Source organism: Phyllostomus hastatus, unplaced genomic scaffold (genome assembly GCF_019186645.2).
Source record: "Phyllostomus hastatus isolate PE091 unplaced genomic scaffold, TTU_PhHast_1.1 phas_scaffold_1674, whole genome shotgun sequence".
Classification (NCBI taxonomy): Eukaryota; Metazoa; Chordata; class Mammalia; order Chiroptera; family Phyllostomidae; genus Phyllostomus; species Phyllostomus hastatus.
The window spans coordinates 31,378,152-31,392,210 of NW_025334011.1; the positions used below are offsets into that span (position 1 = coordinate 31,378,152).

Here is a 14,059-nt window from a genome sequence, read left to right on the forward strand (position 1 = left end):
ATTTGTAATAATTGAAATTGGACATGTCAGCATTTGTGACCAGATTATTTCTGCCACTTGCTGAAATTTCAGATTTTACTACTTTTCTAGTCTTCAGTCATTTTCATCATTCTTTCATTAAAGCTTTAAATGATATATTAGCCTTAATTTTATACTTCTATCAATCAGTAATCACTATTTCAGCACTCCAGATTAATGTGGTTGCTCTGGATCCTTCCTCAGCATTACACAATGAATGGATATCAGATTTGTTGAAAATAAACTTTTAGTTACTAGTAAAAAAAATTCTTTTCTAAATATCTTATCCATATAAAACTATACCACCCTTTCAGCCTAACTCTGAAAAAAATGAACATTTCATGAAATGCTACTGTAAAACCAAAATGAAAACATCATATAAAAATTTACATAAATCTTCAAAATCTGGCAATACCATCGCAACCAACAAGAAGTGACATAAACCTCACAGTTTAGAAATTAATAAACTAAAGATAATATATTACTTGAACACTTGTCAAAAAACAAAAAATGTTAAAATGTTGGCAAAAATATGACTTTTAAAAGGATTTTCAAAATGTCCTTATAATAATTTCCATATAAAATGCTGCATTTGGAGTTACACTCTTAAGAAATTGTAATGACTATATTAATTGACTATATTTAAAAAAGAATACACACACAATATGTTAAAAGAATAGTACATTAAAAGTATATTCTTAAAAGTTTTTGAAAATGTGGTATAAATGGCCAATAAATATACTCATAAGAGGAAATATCAATATCCTCAGACTATGTTAGAGAAATATTCATAAATATATCTTTAAGAATTGGTTGACCTCCAAGAAGCTCCAAGTGTTTATTTTTAAAAGTCCTAAAAAGTGCTTATCCACAGGAAGTGGATTCAATAATCCAGGAAAGAAATCAGTGACTCAGATACTCATGGCCTAAAAAACATGGCAGAAATATGGAATTAAAGTATTATGCCTCCCCTTCTCTTGGTTACTCAGGAACTGTCAATGTAGTTGTTTGTTTATTTATTTAACACTAAGTGCCAAATCACTACATCATTTTTATCAGGATTATCACATTGGACTTATCCGGGCTCCTAGTCTTTCTCTCCTCTTGTTCTCGCTGTCTGAACTACCACTTTTTAGCAGAGAGTTGGCAAAGTGGGGGAAGCTGCTCCAACAGCACTGGGAACTCTGGTGAATGAGGGGATTAAAAATACCAAAATGTGAGTTAAACAGTATCTGTGAATGGAGTTTTCTCCTTTTGAGTGTTCAACAGGGACTATGTACTTCATTTGAGGGCAAGTCCTCTTTTTAAAACCTGTCAATTACCTGCTTTACAGGCAAAATTCCTGGACACCCAGCGTTCAGATGGAAAATATGGAAGATAGACCAATGACTGGGGGAACCGACGGCAGAGAGGAGGACACAGAAAACCACCACATAGCCTAGGAAACTCCAGGGGCCAGCGGGACCAGCAAGGGCTTGAGTGAAGGCACCAGTTTTGCTCTGGCCAGAGGGAACCTAGAAAAGACTCAAGAGGTTGGGTGCCAAGGAAAGCTGCTGGGATGCTAAAATGACCGGGCATTATTTTATCAACTGTGCCTACCCTAGACACTGCCTGGATGAGTAGGTTCTCCAGGCTTAGCACAAAAACCACATGCCAGGCCCTGCTTCAGATATAGGGCCGAGTTACCAAAGTCCCAGCTTGAAGGCCTCAGGTCTTCCTATCAGGGCTTTTATTCATTATGATATTTACTCAGGATAGCTTATCAGCTTCACTATTTCTTCTGTCCCTCCTCTTGGCTTGCACTTTACAAAGAAAAGAAATATACCTGAGGCTCTAAGTGAACTTAGTAGGCTCCTCTGGCAGGGAAAAGTCTATAAGGATGGCATCAGGTTTTCAGCTCCTAAAACTTTCTCCAGTTAGGTGCTCTGCATTTACTGAAAGGGAGGAAAGAGATATTGTGCCCAGTGAATCCTCCTGATTTAAGGATTCAGGAAGAAAACTGAACTCAGTGACATTTTCTGTATATATACATTTATATTTATATTCCCTTATCTATTATATCTACATATTATGTGACCTCTATTTTGAAATTGTACCTTGTATAAACAAAATAAAATGTCTATTTTCAATTAAAAATGTAGTAAAAGAATCACTGAAAGAAATGTACACACACACATAAAACAAAACAAAAAAACAAGAGGATAAAGAACAGGAATATTGAATCCCAGATGGTTGAGCTCAGCTTCTATAAAAGGAGAAATTCTTAGCCCTGGCTGGCATAGCTCAGTGGATTGAGCGCGGGCTGGGAACCAAAGTGTCCCAGGTTCGATTCCCAGCCAGGGTACATTCCTGGGTTGCAGGCCATAACCCCCAGCAACCGCACATTGATCTCTCTCTCTCTCTCTCCCACTCCCTCCCTTCCCTCCCTAAAAATAAATAAATAAAATATTTATTTAAAAAAAAAAAAGGAGAAATTCTTGCCTAAAGCTGGATCAGATCACAGTTTTAGAGAATTTCTTATGAGGTTTCCATGTGAGAAGCCACAAGTGGCAGGTTATGGCAGGTATGCCTGGTAAAAACATGCTCTTGTGCTGAATTGTTTTTCTCTTCCTTTCTTTGCTGTTTATAAAATTTTAAAAATAAAATCATGGTTCTATTTCCACCTCCTCATTTTTTAAATGAGAAAATTGAGGCTCAGAGAAGCTGACTTGCCCAAGACTCATGGCTCAATTAATGCCAGAGTTTGAATGGAATTTAGGATGGGGAGGGGGCGGGTGGGGAATAGTAGTCTCTGTCTGGTAAACTGGGATCAGCTGCCCAATCACACAGCCAGGGGTAGCCAAGCATTTGTGAGGCGGGATATAGCAATCAATTCATGCTCTGCTAGAAGCTCTCAAAGTGTCATTTCTTCTTAACTTCTTTGTGTTACCAATTTAGATGGTTTCATCAAAAGCAAAGGGTAGGAATTTAAATGGCTGGTGCTGGGAATTTTAGAGCCATACATTTTCACTATGTGCAAATACCTCTTTCAATGAGTGGAAAACTCACTACTAACATGTGAGCTGAGCCATTTTATTCACTATTGGCTTTAATTACTCCATTATCCTGAAGCTGCCTGACTTAAACTCTTTAGCTCCTTGGCTCTAAGTTTCTAGGGCTGGATCCACTTTGTTCTTTTTAAGGAGTTTTAAGAGTCTGATCCTTGTTATTTGTAAAAGTAATATGACAGAACACACAACTTACATAAAAAATTGGGCAGATATTCAGTGGAATCAAATTTTGACAGGTTTCTATAAAGTGTAAGAGGGCCAAGTCACAGGGCTAGTTCACAGATTTGTGGTTTGAATTCACCACTGCTTTTGGAAAAGCGAGTGATATGATTCTGGGGGCCCATTTTTGAGCTTTGAAATCACTGGCTCACGTCCATCACAGAGGCAGCCCATGGGCCATCAGTCACAAATCGAGTTCAAGCTGGGTAAATTACATGACAAAAATTATATCTAGATAATTAGATCTAGACATGGAAGCAAGCAGGATGGGGTGGAGTTGAGGTCTGAAAGGACCAGGGAGAGTGGAGTGGGGTGGATAAATGACTAAATAAACAAGTCAGGATTTTTTTCTCCCAAAGACTTAAAGGGGTAAAATGAACTCTTTTACCAGGTGGTGTAGTTCTTCTAAAAAAATGTTTAAATAACTTTACAATGCCAAAATATAGTATGGTCCCAGAATTTATCTATCAAGCAGTGATAAACATCTCAAAAGTAAGACTGTATCTTCATCTTTGAATTCTCAGAGACTGATGCAGTGCCCTGAAGGTGATTAAGAAATGCTAGATCAATAAATTAAAAGCTTCCTAAATGAAGTATGAAAATTTTTTCTGGGACAGGGAAAGCTGTTGCCAGGCACAGCTACAAAGGAGGTGATATTTGGGGGCATTCAGCCACTTTTCTTTTCTTTGTGCATCCCATCTCCCCATGCTTCTCTGACAGTTCCAAGCACTGCCTCAAGTTCTATATCGCTGTCCCCATTTTTACACACAATGGGGCTTGTAAAATTGCCCAGAGGGTTTAGCTTGAGAAGGCACAACATGACCTGGAAGTGAGGGGCTGTACATGGACAGCAATAAAAAGCTATGCTGGAAGATATATAGTACATAGGGAACTGAGGCATACTTTTTCTGTTGCATCAGTGCCCCCTTCCTAACCCATACCCCTTTCCCCCTACCAGTAGACTGCCTGCCAGAGATCTCCAAGATCACCATTTTCCCATGCTACCTGAAAGCCTCAGACTCAGCCTATCTGGGAAGAATCCTGCTAACTGACCTGCTGTGATGCTACTTGCTCTAGTTGCATAGCAAAACACCACTCTTTCCTATCTCCATGCTGACTGGGCTCTGCAAGGCAGTTCTGTTTTATGTGCAATTAACTAAAATCACTCATTTGGCTGTATTCAGTTAGAGGCCGGACTGAGCTCAAAGGTCTGAGAAGGCTTCACTCACTTGTCTGTTGCATCAGCACTTCTCTACATGACTCTCCACATGGCTAGCTTTGACTTCCTCACAGTATGGTGGCCTGGGGCAGTCAGACTGCTAACATGGTAACAAAGAAGAAACTGCCAGGCCCCTTACAGGCTGGAGAAGGAACTGCCATGTATTGCTTCTGCTCATTTTATTGGCCTGGATATTTGAGGAGTATCTCACACATAATGGGACTTGAGTTGAAGGGTGGGTGTGACTTAATAAACAAAAGCAGGGAGGGAGGGTTCTACCCACGGGGACTGACAAGGCAAAGACAGACAGGAATGCAAGTGACAGGTTCAGAAAAGAAAGAGCAAGGCAGTTGGAATGACAAACTATTTGTAGGACATTACAGACAAGGCAGGAGTCTATTTGTGAAGAATCATGCTTCTGTTATAACCCCCTGGGATTGTATATGACATTAGCTAGAGTTCCAGGAGAATTGCTCAGTAACTATATGTCAAATGAATTGTTTTTAAGAAACCTTAAGAATGAAGGTATTGCAGGGACTGAATACAATCAGCAGAACTGTAGGGTCTCACCCCAAGTCCTTGGTTCTACCCAATGGCCCCCTCCTGGTAGGTGTCACCATCATAAAGTTAGATGGTTATTTAAATTCCAGGGTTGTTTCGTCACTTCTCTGGGCAGAGAGCCAAAGAACTGATTATAAAACAAATATGTAATCTTTAAAGTCCCCTTTGAGATCAATGCAATCCAGAGGGCACCTGAGTTGCTCCAGGACCCAGTGGCCCGGGCTCACCTGAGTTGCATGTGGCTGATGGTGTCTTCAGCATGTTTCATGAAGTTTCAGAGGCTCCCGAAGCACCTTAGTGGTTACCCAGGGGCAGGGGGGAGCCTAGAAAGAATTCCAGTCCTGTCTAATTAGAGCAGCTACACTCTTCAAACAGGGGTAAAATTTGGCTTAAAGATTGTCGCGGCTAAGAACATCTATGCCTTCTGTTTTTAACAAATGTGGGTTTTTTTTTTTAAGAGTCTAGCTCCAACTGTTTATATGATAGTAGTGGAAAAACCATGGGTCTGGAATGGCACTTGAATTTTAACCCAAGCTCTACTCCATGTGCCAGGGCACAGGTGTCTGGGCCCAGTCATTGTATGGCCTGTTCCATCACCTGCTCCTCCAGGTTTGCTGTGATGACTAAATGAAACAATATACACAAATTCCTAAGTGTGTCTACTATGTAGGAGGTACTTGATAAAAGCTAAATTCATTTCCTAAATGAGATCTATTTGTATACTGGACAATATGGTTGGGTGGCTGCCTACTCCTCTTCTTCCTTCTCTAGTGAGTCCCAACATTTTGCATACTTACCCTCTTCCACACAGTCATGTGCATCAAAGGAAGCTGACCTCATCTCAAGCTTCGAGAAACAAAACGCTCATTATTTTAAACCATACTTTTTGCTAGTGATTGGCTTAGGAATGGGCAAGTGACCTGCTTCTGACCACTGAGATGTGAGATTGACTAGGGAGGCTTCTGGGTAAGGTTTCCTTGCTCCTAAGGGACACAGAAGACAGGCTTTCTTCCCTCTGACACTGCTATACCTGGAACTGCCAGAACTGCTGCAAACAGCTTGTTGCAGAGAAGCCAGCCTGGGGCAGGGAGAGGCAAAACAACCTGGCTTCCTAACAACAGTGCTGAACAGCTGATGTCACCTCTTCAATGCCTGTCAAGAGTTTTTGTTTGGGGTTACTCATAGCCCAAATATCCTGATACTGAATTTAGTAATTGTAAGTGGAGGTATTATAATAGACCCTAAAATGAGGAACTGCTGAGCAGAGGAGGTGGGACAGAGGCTAGTAAGGTGCCTACCACTTTAGGTTAGGAAGCCAGTGTCCCTTTGTTATGCAGTTCTGAAACAACTGATTAAAATGTTACCTGTTTTACCCTGGGTACAGATTAGGGAAATGTAATATTAGTAAAATGGTTACTTAAAAAAATTCAGAACCATTGAATTGGACATTTAAAAAGGGGGGAATCCCAGGATGTTCACGCTGTGTTGGCTATTTCCCAAGGCCTTAGGTAAGGTCCTTTAAAAGATGGGCCTGGGGCCCTGGCAGGTAGCTCAGTTGGTTAGATCATCATCTCCCGATACACCAAGGTTACAGGTTCAACCTCCAGGTCCTGGCACATGCAGAAGCAACCAATAAACACATAAATAAATGGAACAACAAATCGAGGCCTTGCACTCACTTTGGCAGCACATATACTAAAACTGGAATGATACAGAGAAGATTAGCATGGCCCCTGTGTAAGGATGACATGTAAATTCATGAAGTGTTCTGTATTTCTAAGGGAACCAACTGTATGGGAAAATATATTTGCCGATGATATCTCAGACAACGGTTTGATCTCCAAAATACATAAAGAACTCATATGACTCCACTCCAGGAAGACAACAACCCAACTAAAAAATGGGCAAAAGACTTGAACAGACACTTCTCCAAGGAGGACACAGAGAGGGCCCAGAGACTTATGAAAGGATGCTTAGCATCACTAGCCATCAGAGAGATGAAAATTAAAACCACAATGAGATACCACTTCACACTGGTCAGAAAGGCCATCATAAACAAATCAACAAACAATAAGTGCTAGTGAGGTTGTTGGGAAAGGGGAACCCTAGTACATTGTTGGTGGGAATGCAGACTGGTGCAGAGACTCTGGAAAACAGTAAGGAATTTCCTCAAAAAACTAAAAATGGAATTGCCTTTTGACCCAGCAATTCCACTGCTGGGATTATATCCTAAGAATCCTGAAACACTAATTCAAAAGAAGCTATGTACCCCAATGTTCATGGTAGCACAATTTACAATAGCCAAGTTCTAGAAACAGCCTAGGTGTCCATCAGTAAATGAGTGGATCAAAAAACTGTGGCACATTTACACAATGGAATACTACACAGCAGAAAGAAAGAAGGAGCTCCTACCCTTCATAAGAGCATGGTTGGAACTGGAGAGCATTATACTAAGTGAAGTCAGCCAGGCAGTAAAAGACAAATACCATATGATCTCACCTATAAGTGGAATCTAATTAACAAAACAAACAAGCAAGCAAAATATAGCCAGAGATGTTGAAATTAAGAACAAAATGACAGTAAGTGGAGGGGAGAAGGAAATAACAGGGGAAAAAAGGGAAAGGGTCATCAATGGATGTGTATAAAGGACCCATGGACAAAGCCAAAGGGGGGAGGATTGAGGGTGGGAGATGGGGGTGGGTGGACAGGGGAAAGTGATGGTGGAAAAATTGAGATAACTATAGTGGAACATTAATAAAAAATGATAAAAGAGAAAAAAAAATTGTGGACTGCCAGCCAAGATGGAGGCATAGGTAGATACACTTCACCTCCTCACACAACCAAAAGAAGGAAAACAACAAATTTAAAAACAAAAGATAACCACAACTACCAGAAAAGCAAACTATATGGAAGTCCGATAACCAACAAGTTAAAGAAGAAACATTCATCCAGACTGGTAGGAGAGGTGTACATAGGTAGCAGGGGTGGAGAATACTTGAGGCAAGGTGCAAGATGGAGGACTGGGTGAGGTGGTGGCTGGCAGAGCAGGCTGTCCTACACTGGGATGTGGATAAACTAGGAGGAACAATTGGGGAGTGAGACAGACCATACAACCCAGGGTTCCAGTGCAGGGAAATAAAGCCCCAAAACCTCTGACTAAAAAAACCTGTGGGGGTTGAGGTGGCAGGAGAAACTCCCAGGCTCACGAGAGAGTGGATTGGAGAGGACCATGGCATCCTAGAAAGTACACAAAACCACTCAGCGGGAAATCAGCACCAAAAAGGCCCAATTTGCTTGTGGGTAGCAGGGGAAGTGACTGAAAGCCAGCTGAGAGTTGAGCAAGTGGCACTGTTTCCTCTTGCACACCTCCCCAACATACAGTGCCACAATCCAGCGATGTGGGTTGACCTGCCCTGGCAAATACCTAAGGCTCCACCCCTTACCGCATAACAAGCACACTGAGACAAAGAAACATGGGCCAAATAAAAGACAAGATCAAAGCCCCGGAAAAAATGCAACTAAGAGATGAAGAGATAACCAACCTATCAGATGCAGAGTTCAAAACACTGGCCATCAGGATGCTCACAAAAATAGTTGAGTATGGTTGCAACATAGAGGAAAAAGTGAAGGCTGTGAAAAATGAAATAAAGGGAACCACCAGTGAAGGGAAGGAAACCAAGACTGAAATCAATGGTTTGGAACAGAAGGAAGAAATTAATATTCAACCAGAACAGAATGAATAAACAAGAATTCAAAAAAATGAGGAGAGCTTAGGAACCTCCAGGATAACTTTAAATATTCCAACATCTGAATCACAGGGGTTCCAGAAGGAGAAAAGGAAGAGCAAGAAATTGAAAACTTATTTGAAAACATAATGAAGGAGAACTTCCCCAATTTGGCGAAGAAAATAAATTTCCAGGAAGTACAGAAAGCCCAGAGAGTCCCAAAGAAATTGGACCCAAGGAGGGACACACCAAGGCACTTCATAATCACATTATCCAAGATTAAAGAGAAGGAGAGAATCTCAAAAGCAGCAAGAGAAAAGGAGACGGTTACCTACAAAGGAGTTCCCATAAGATTATCAGCTGATTTCTCAAAAGAAACCTTGCAGGCAAGAAGGGGCTGGAAAGAAGTATTCCAAGTCATGAAAGGCAAGGACCTACATCCAAGATTATTCTAGCTAGCAAAGCAATAATTTAGAATGAGAGGACAGATAAAGTGCTTCGAAGGTCAAATTAAAGGAGTTCATCATCACCAAGCCCTTATTATATGAAATGTTAAAGTGACTTATCTAAGAAAAAGAAGATCAAAACTATGAACGGTAAAATAACAACAAACTCACAACTATCAACAACTGAACCTAAAAAAAAATAAAAAACAAACTAAGCAAACAACTAGAAAAGGAACACAATCACAGAAATGGAGATCACATGGATGGTTATCAGTGAGGGTGGGGAGAATGGGGAAAAAGTACAGGGAATAAGAAGCATAAAGGGTAGGTACAAAATAGACAGGGGAAGGTTAAGAGGAGTATAGAAAATGTAGAAGTCGAAGAACTTATATGTATGATCCATGGACATGAACTAAGGGGGGGATGGTTGTGGGAGGGGGTGCTGCAGGGCAGAGGGGAATAAAGGGGGGAATGGGATAACTGTAATAGTATAATCAATAAAATATACTTTAAAAAAAGATGTTTGGCTATCCTTGGTTTAGTGCTCTGATTTAAGAGTGAGGCACTAAAACCATATTTGAAACTGAGCACTTGGGTAGTTTTAAGATTGTAGGCTCTTTCCTTGGGTAACACAGTTGGCCACTTTCCTTAAGAACCTTTAATGTCACTGTTAGTGCTTCTCCCAAAGCTGGTCATATTCCCTAGAGAAGAAAATGTCAGTTTCCCACCTAGAGTCTGTAAGCATGTGTATACACATGTATATATGTGCATATGTTTTTGTGTGTATAAAATTCATGTTAATGCTAACCCCCAAGGGGTATTAGAAGGTGGATCCTCCGGGAGGTGATTAGGTCATGAGGATGTGGTCCCATGAATGTGATTAGTGCCCTTATAAAAAAGACCTCACAGAGCTCCCTTACCCCTTCTGCCATGAGAGGACACAGCTAGAAGCTGGCTGTCTATGGAGCAGGAAGCAAGCTGTTACCAGGCACCAAATCTACTGGTGCCTTGAACTTGGACTTCCTGCCTTCAGAACTGTGAGAAATACATGTCTGTTGTTTATAAGTTGCCAAGTCTGTGGTGTTCTGTTATAGTGGCCTAAGTTAATATAGCCCCTGTCCTTAGCTGTGGCTAGTGTCTTACATAAGGTATTCCTCTATTTTATCCTCTTCAGAGATTAAACCTCTAGTCTTCTACCAGTGTTGAGGATGAGAAGTTGCCCAGATACACAGAACAGGGGGAAAAAATCAAAGGATTTAAATAAACTTTCTTCCAATGTTCCTGGTTTTTTGCTCCACCTTTACACTTTCCTTCCAGACTAACCCAGTGCCATCAATTTCCACATGTTTTCAGAGTTCTCAGGCTGAAGACTGTTTTATCAGTGAGCTAATTCAGTTATTACTCATTTATCTGCTTTCCAACTTCCAAAAATTTTGAGACTGTCATCTTTTCTGCTTTCTTTGCCCTTATGGGTTTAGGCCTTTAAAAAATCCTTTTACTGTCATTTTAATATGGTTCCAGAAAGCAACCAAAGTAAATACAGATGTTTAGTTCATCAGAATACCTGAAGTCCTCCACTCACACTTTAGCCCACAGCCGTCTGGCTTCTAGCTTTGCTGAAATTGACCATGCTAATGTTGCCATGACTCTGAGTGTAAGTTAAAAGAACACCTGTCCATCTTTATTTTCCTTAGTCTCTCTATAGCACTAGATGTTGCAGACCCTTTTGCTTAAACCTTTTCCTCTTTCAAATTTGGTGGCATGTCTATCTTTTGGAATCCATTATCACTTTCTTCACAAAATCCTCTTTCCTTTTTAATCCCAAACCTGATGTCCTTCAGGTTTGCTTCTTCGATCTCTGCTCTTTTCAATCTTGATAATATGCAGGAAAAAAGTCATCAAGTCCCTTAAATGGCCCTGGCTTTGTAGCTCAGTTGGTTAGAGTATCATCCCAATACACCAAGGTTGTGGGTTTGATCCCCAGTCAGGGCACACACCAATGAATTCATGAATAAGTAGAAAAATGAATCAATCAATCTCTCTCTCTCTCAGAGTCAATACATTTTAAAAAAAAATTTAAGATTCTTAAACTGGACTACCTTTTTAGTACATAACTATCACTTATATACTGAAAACCCTAAAACCTGTATCTCCATCCCAAAGCAATCTGTTGAAATATAGACCTATTTTCCCAATAGCCCTCTGGACAATTCTACATGGATTTCTCAAAAGCACCCCAAACTCAACATGTCAAAAACAAGATCTATCACTGTTTTTACACAAACCTACTACATCTCCTATTTTCTGTTTGAATGAAGGTACCCTCAACTACCTTGTAGAACAAGCCAGGAAATTGAAGGTTTTATTGTGATTCCTTTCACTGGCTCACCATCTCCATGTAAGCACTCTCTGAGTCTCAGTGAGGCTACCACTTAATCTCAAAGCGGAAGTTCTCCAGCCCTGACCGGTGTGGCTCCGTTGGTTGCAGTTCATCCCATACATGCCTAGGTTGCAGGTTTGGTCCCTGTTTGGGGCATGTATGAGGGGAAGCCAATAGATGTTTCTTTCTCACATCCATGCTTCCTTCCCCCTCTTTCATTCTCCCTTTCTCTAAAACATAAAATAAATAAAATCTTTAAAAAGAAGTGGAAGTTCCCAAAATCACTTACAGGGCTTGTTAAATACCAATTGCTGGGTCTCAGTCTCATAGTTTCTGAACCAGTAGATCTGGGGTGAGGACTGAGAACTCTACTGCTCACTGGGGGACTACACTTTCAGAACCACTAACTTATGTATCCACCCCCTCCTCACCAGTCCCACTTCAAATGCTTTGGTCCAGCCCATCAGCTGTCATTTCTTGCTGGGATTACAACTCTTAACCTCTTAATTTATCTGATCTTCATAAAACATCCTCCAATCTACAACCGGAATGTTCTTCCTTAAAAAAAAAATGTCTTAAAATTTTTCCATGATTCCTCATAATTTTTCAGAACACCACTTAAAATCCTTGGCCTAGTGTTCAAGGACCTTTATTACCTGGCTCTCTCATTAGCCTGCTACTACTGAAGAAGATACACCCTAGCCACATATGCATCTAATTACTCAAGATTTTTCTAGTTTCATACCCTTAGTGACTGAAGTTTCAGTTACTGGTATTCTGTGATATTTTAAAAGATCCATATACCAATATTTTAGGTTTGTCTAATACTATCACCTTATTATTTAAAAAAATCTAAAATCTGAAATATGTCTTCAGAATAATTATGTGAAAGGACAAACTAATATATAGTCTACAATACACTATGGTATTTTAATATTTCTCTTGCAAAAATAATTTTTATTTTATGCGAATACCTTCTAAATAAATGGAATATGACAAAACATTTATTGTCATATAGGTAACTGCATCAGGGTATCCATGTACATGATAAAAATCAAAGAAGATAAAGACAAATAAAAAATGCTTTCTCTGAAACAATAAACTAGAATTTACTATCAATATATTGCAGATTTTTAAATTTAAAAAGATCTCCTCTAAGTTATCAAATAAAAGGAACTACTCAAATATCATTGAACCAAAAAATATATTGGGAACTAGCTTATAATTATTTTCCTTATATTCATTCTCTCAATCACTGGTTTAAAAAAAAATTCTACAGAAAATCTTGCACAAAAATACAGGGGTAGGCAAAAGTAGGTTTACAGTTGTTAGTCAAAACAGAGTTAATAAAGCTACTATAATAATCACAACTTTCATGTCTTTTTCTATATGAACAATGATAAACCTACTTTTGCCTACCCCTGTATATTCACAACATGAAATCATGGGAGCCTCTTATTTTAAAGACTATACTTTTTAGAAGATCTAACATATTTTCATTTTTATGTAGTTAAAAGTTTATTTTTTATTATGTTTTTATTCTCATCTAATTACTTATATTAAAATGATAACAGGCATTTAATTTACTTTAAAAGTTCATACTTCACTATGTATTTAAAAATGCTTTTCTGTTTGAAACATACCAAATATTTAGTTGTACTGATTTTTAAAAAATTCTTTAAAAATGAAATACCAGTACTAATTCCTAGATTCTGTTACTTTCCAAAATAAGTTCCAAAATACTAGTACTGACTGACATTTTGCTCTTGTAGGGCTATTACCACACACATCCTTTGTGCCCTTCATATTGCTCCTTCTTCCCAGAACATTCTTCCATTCTTTAATGGCTATTATTTAACACAGCTGCAGCACCACCCACTTCGTGGCAGCCTTTGGCCCTGGACTCCCATCCCCAGAGCACTTATGCAACCCTTTCTCCAAACACTTTCAGCTCGAACTGCAGGTACACTGACTGCAACCTCCTTAAGTCAGGGACCACATTTTGATTCCATATACCCACTCATATGGCTCCTGACACACCACAGGTGCTCAGTGAAGTTTTGCTGAGTTAATGAGTTGTCTTCCAATAGATGTAAGTTGCTTCCTCTCTGATTGGCAAAACTACATTTCTATGAAACATGTTAATGCGCCATCCCTTGCCACCTTTCCTCCCAACCACTCTTTTGAACAACACTGAATACTGTGACCAATCTAAATTCAAATAACTTCCTTTTACCTGCTCTTTTATTCCAAGTTATCCATAAGCATCAAATGAAGCTAGGCCAGGAATATCAGCCAAGTTGATGAAACCTCTTCCTCATTAAATTTGTCTTCAAGTTCAATTCTGTGAATTTTCCTCAATATGCAAACATTGACTTGGCACTCACCCTTTCCAAACACCCCTGGCCCAATCCAACATCATCCTTGCTGTACTCACCGCC

The 14,059-nt window shown here is 39.6% G+C and overlaps 1 protein-coding gene and 1 non-coding gene across 3 annotated transcripts in view; both read left to right on the forward strand.

The window, feature by feature from the left end:
• Positions 1 to 2,311, forward strand: part of IL15RA (interleukin 15 receptor subunit alpha) — a 37,748-nt gene extending 35,437 nt beyond the window's left edge. For both annotated transcript variants that reach the window (XM_045857991.1, XM_045857990.1), the window contains one exon: positions 1,352 to 2,311. In XM_045857991.1, the coding sequence (XP_045713947.1) occupies positions 1,352 to 1,460 (109 nt within the window). In that variant the 3' untranslated portion in view covers positions 1,461 to 2,311. The remainder of the gene's footprint in view (positions 1 to 1,351) is intronic.
• A 4,427-nt stretch (positions 2,312 to 6,738) lies between these two features.
• On the forward strand, positions 6,739 to 6,845 carry LOC123831374. The gene has a single exon (XR_006787896.1). It is a non-coding gene; the product is annotated as a U6 spliceosomal RNA (small nuclear RNA).
• Positions 6,846 to 14,059: the final 7,214 nt, after the last annotated feature.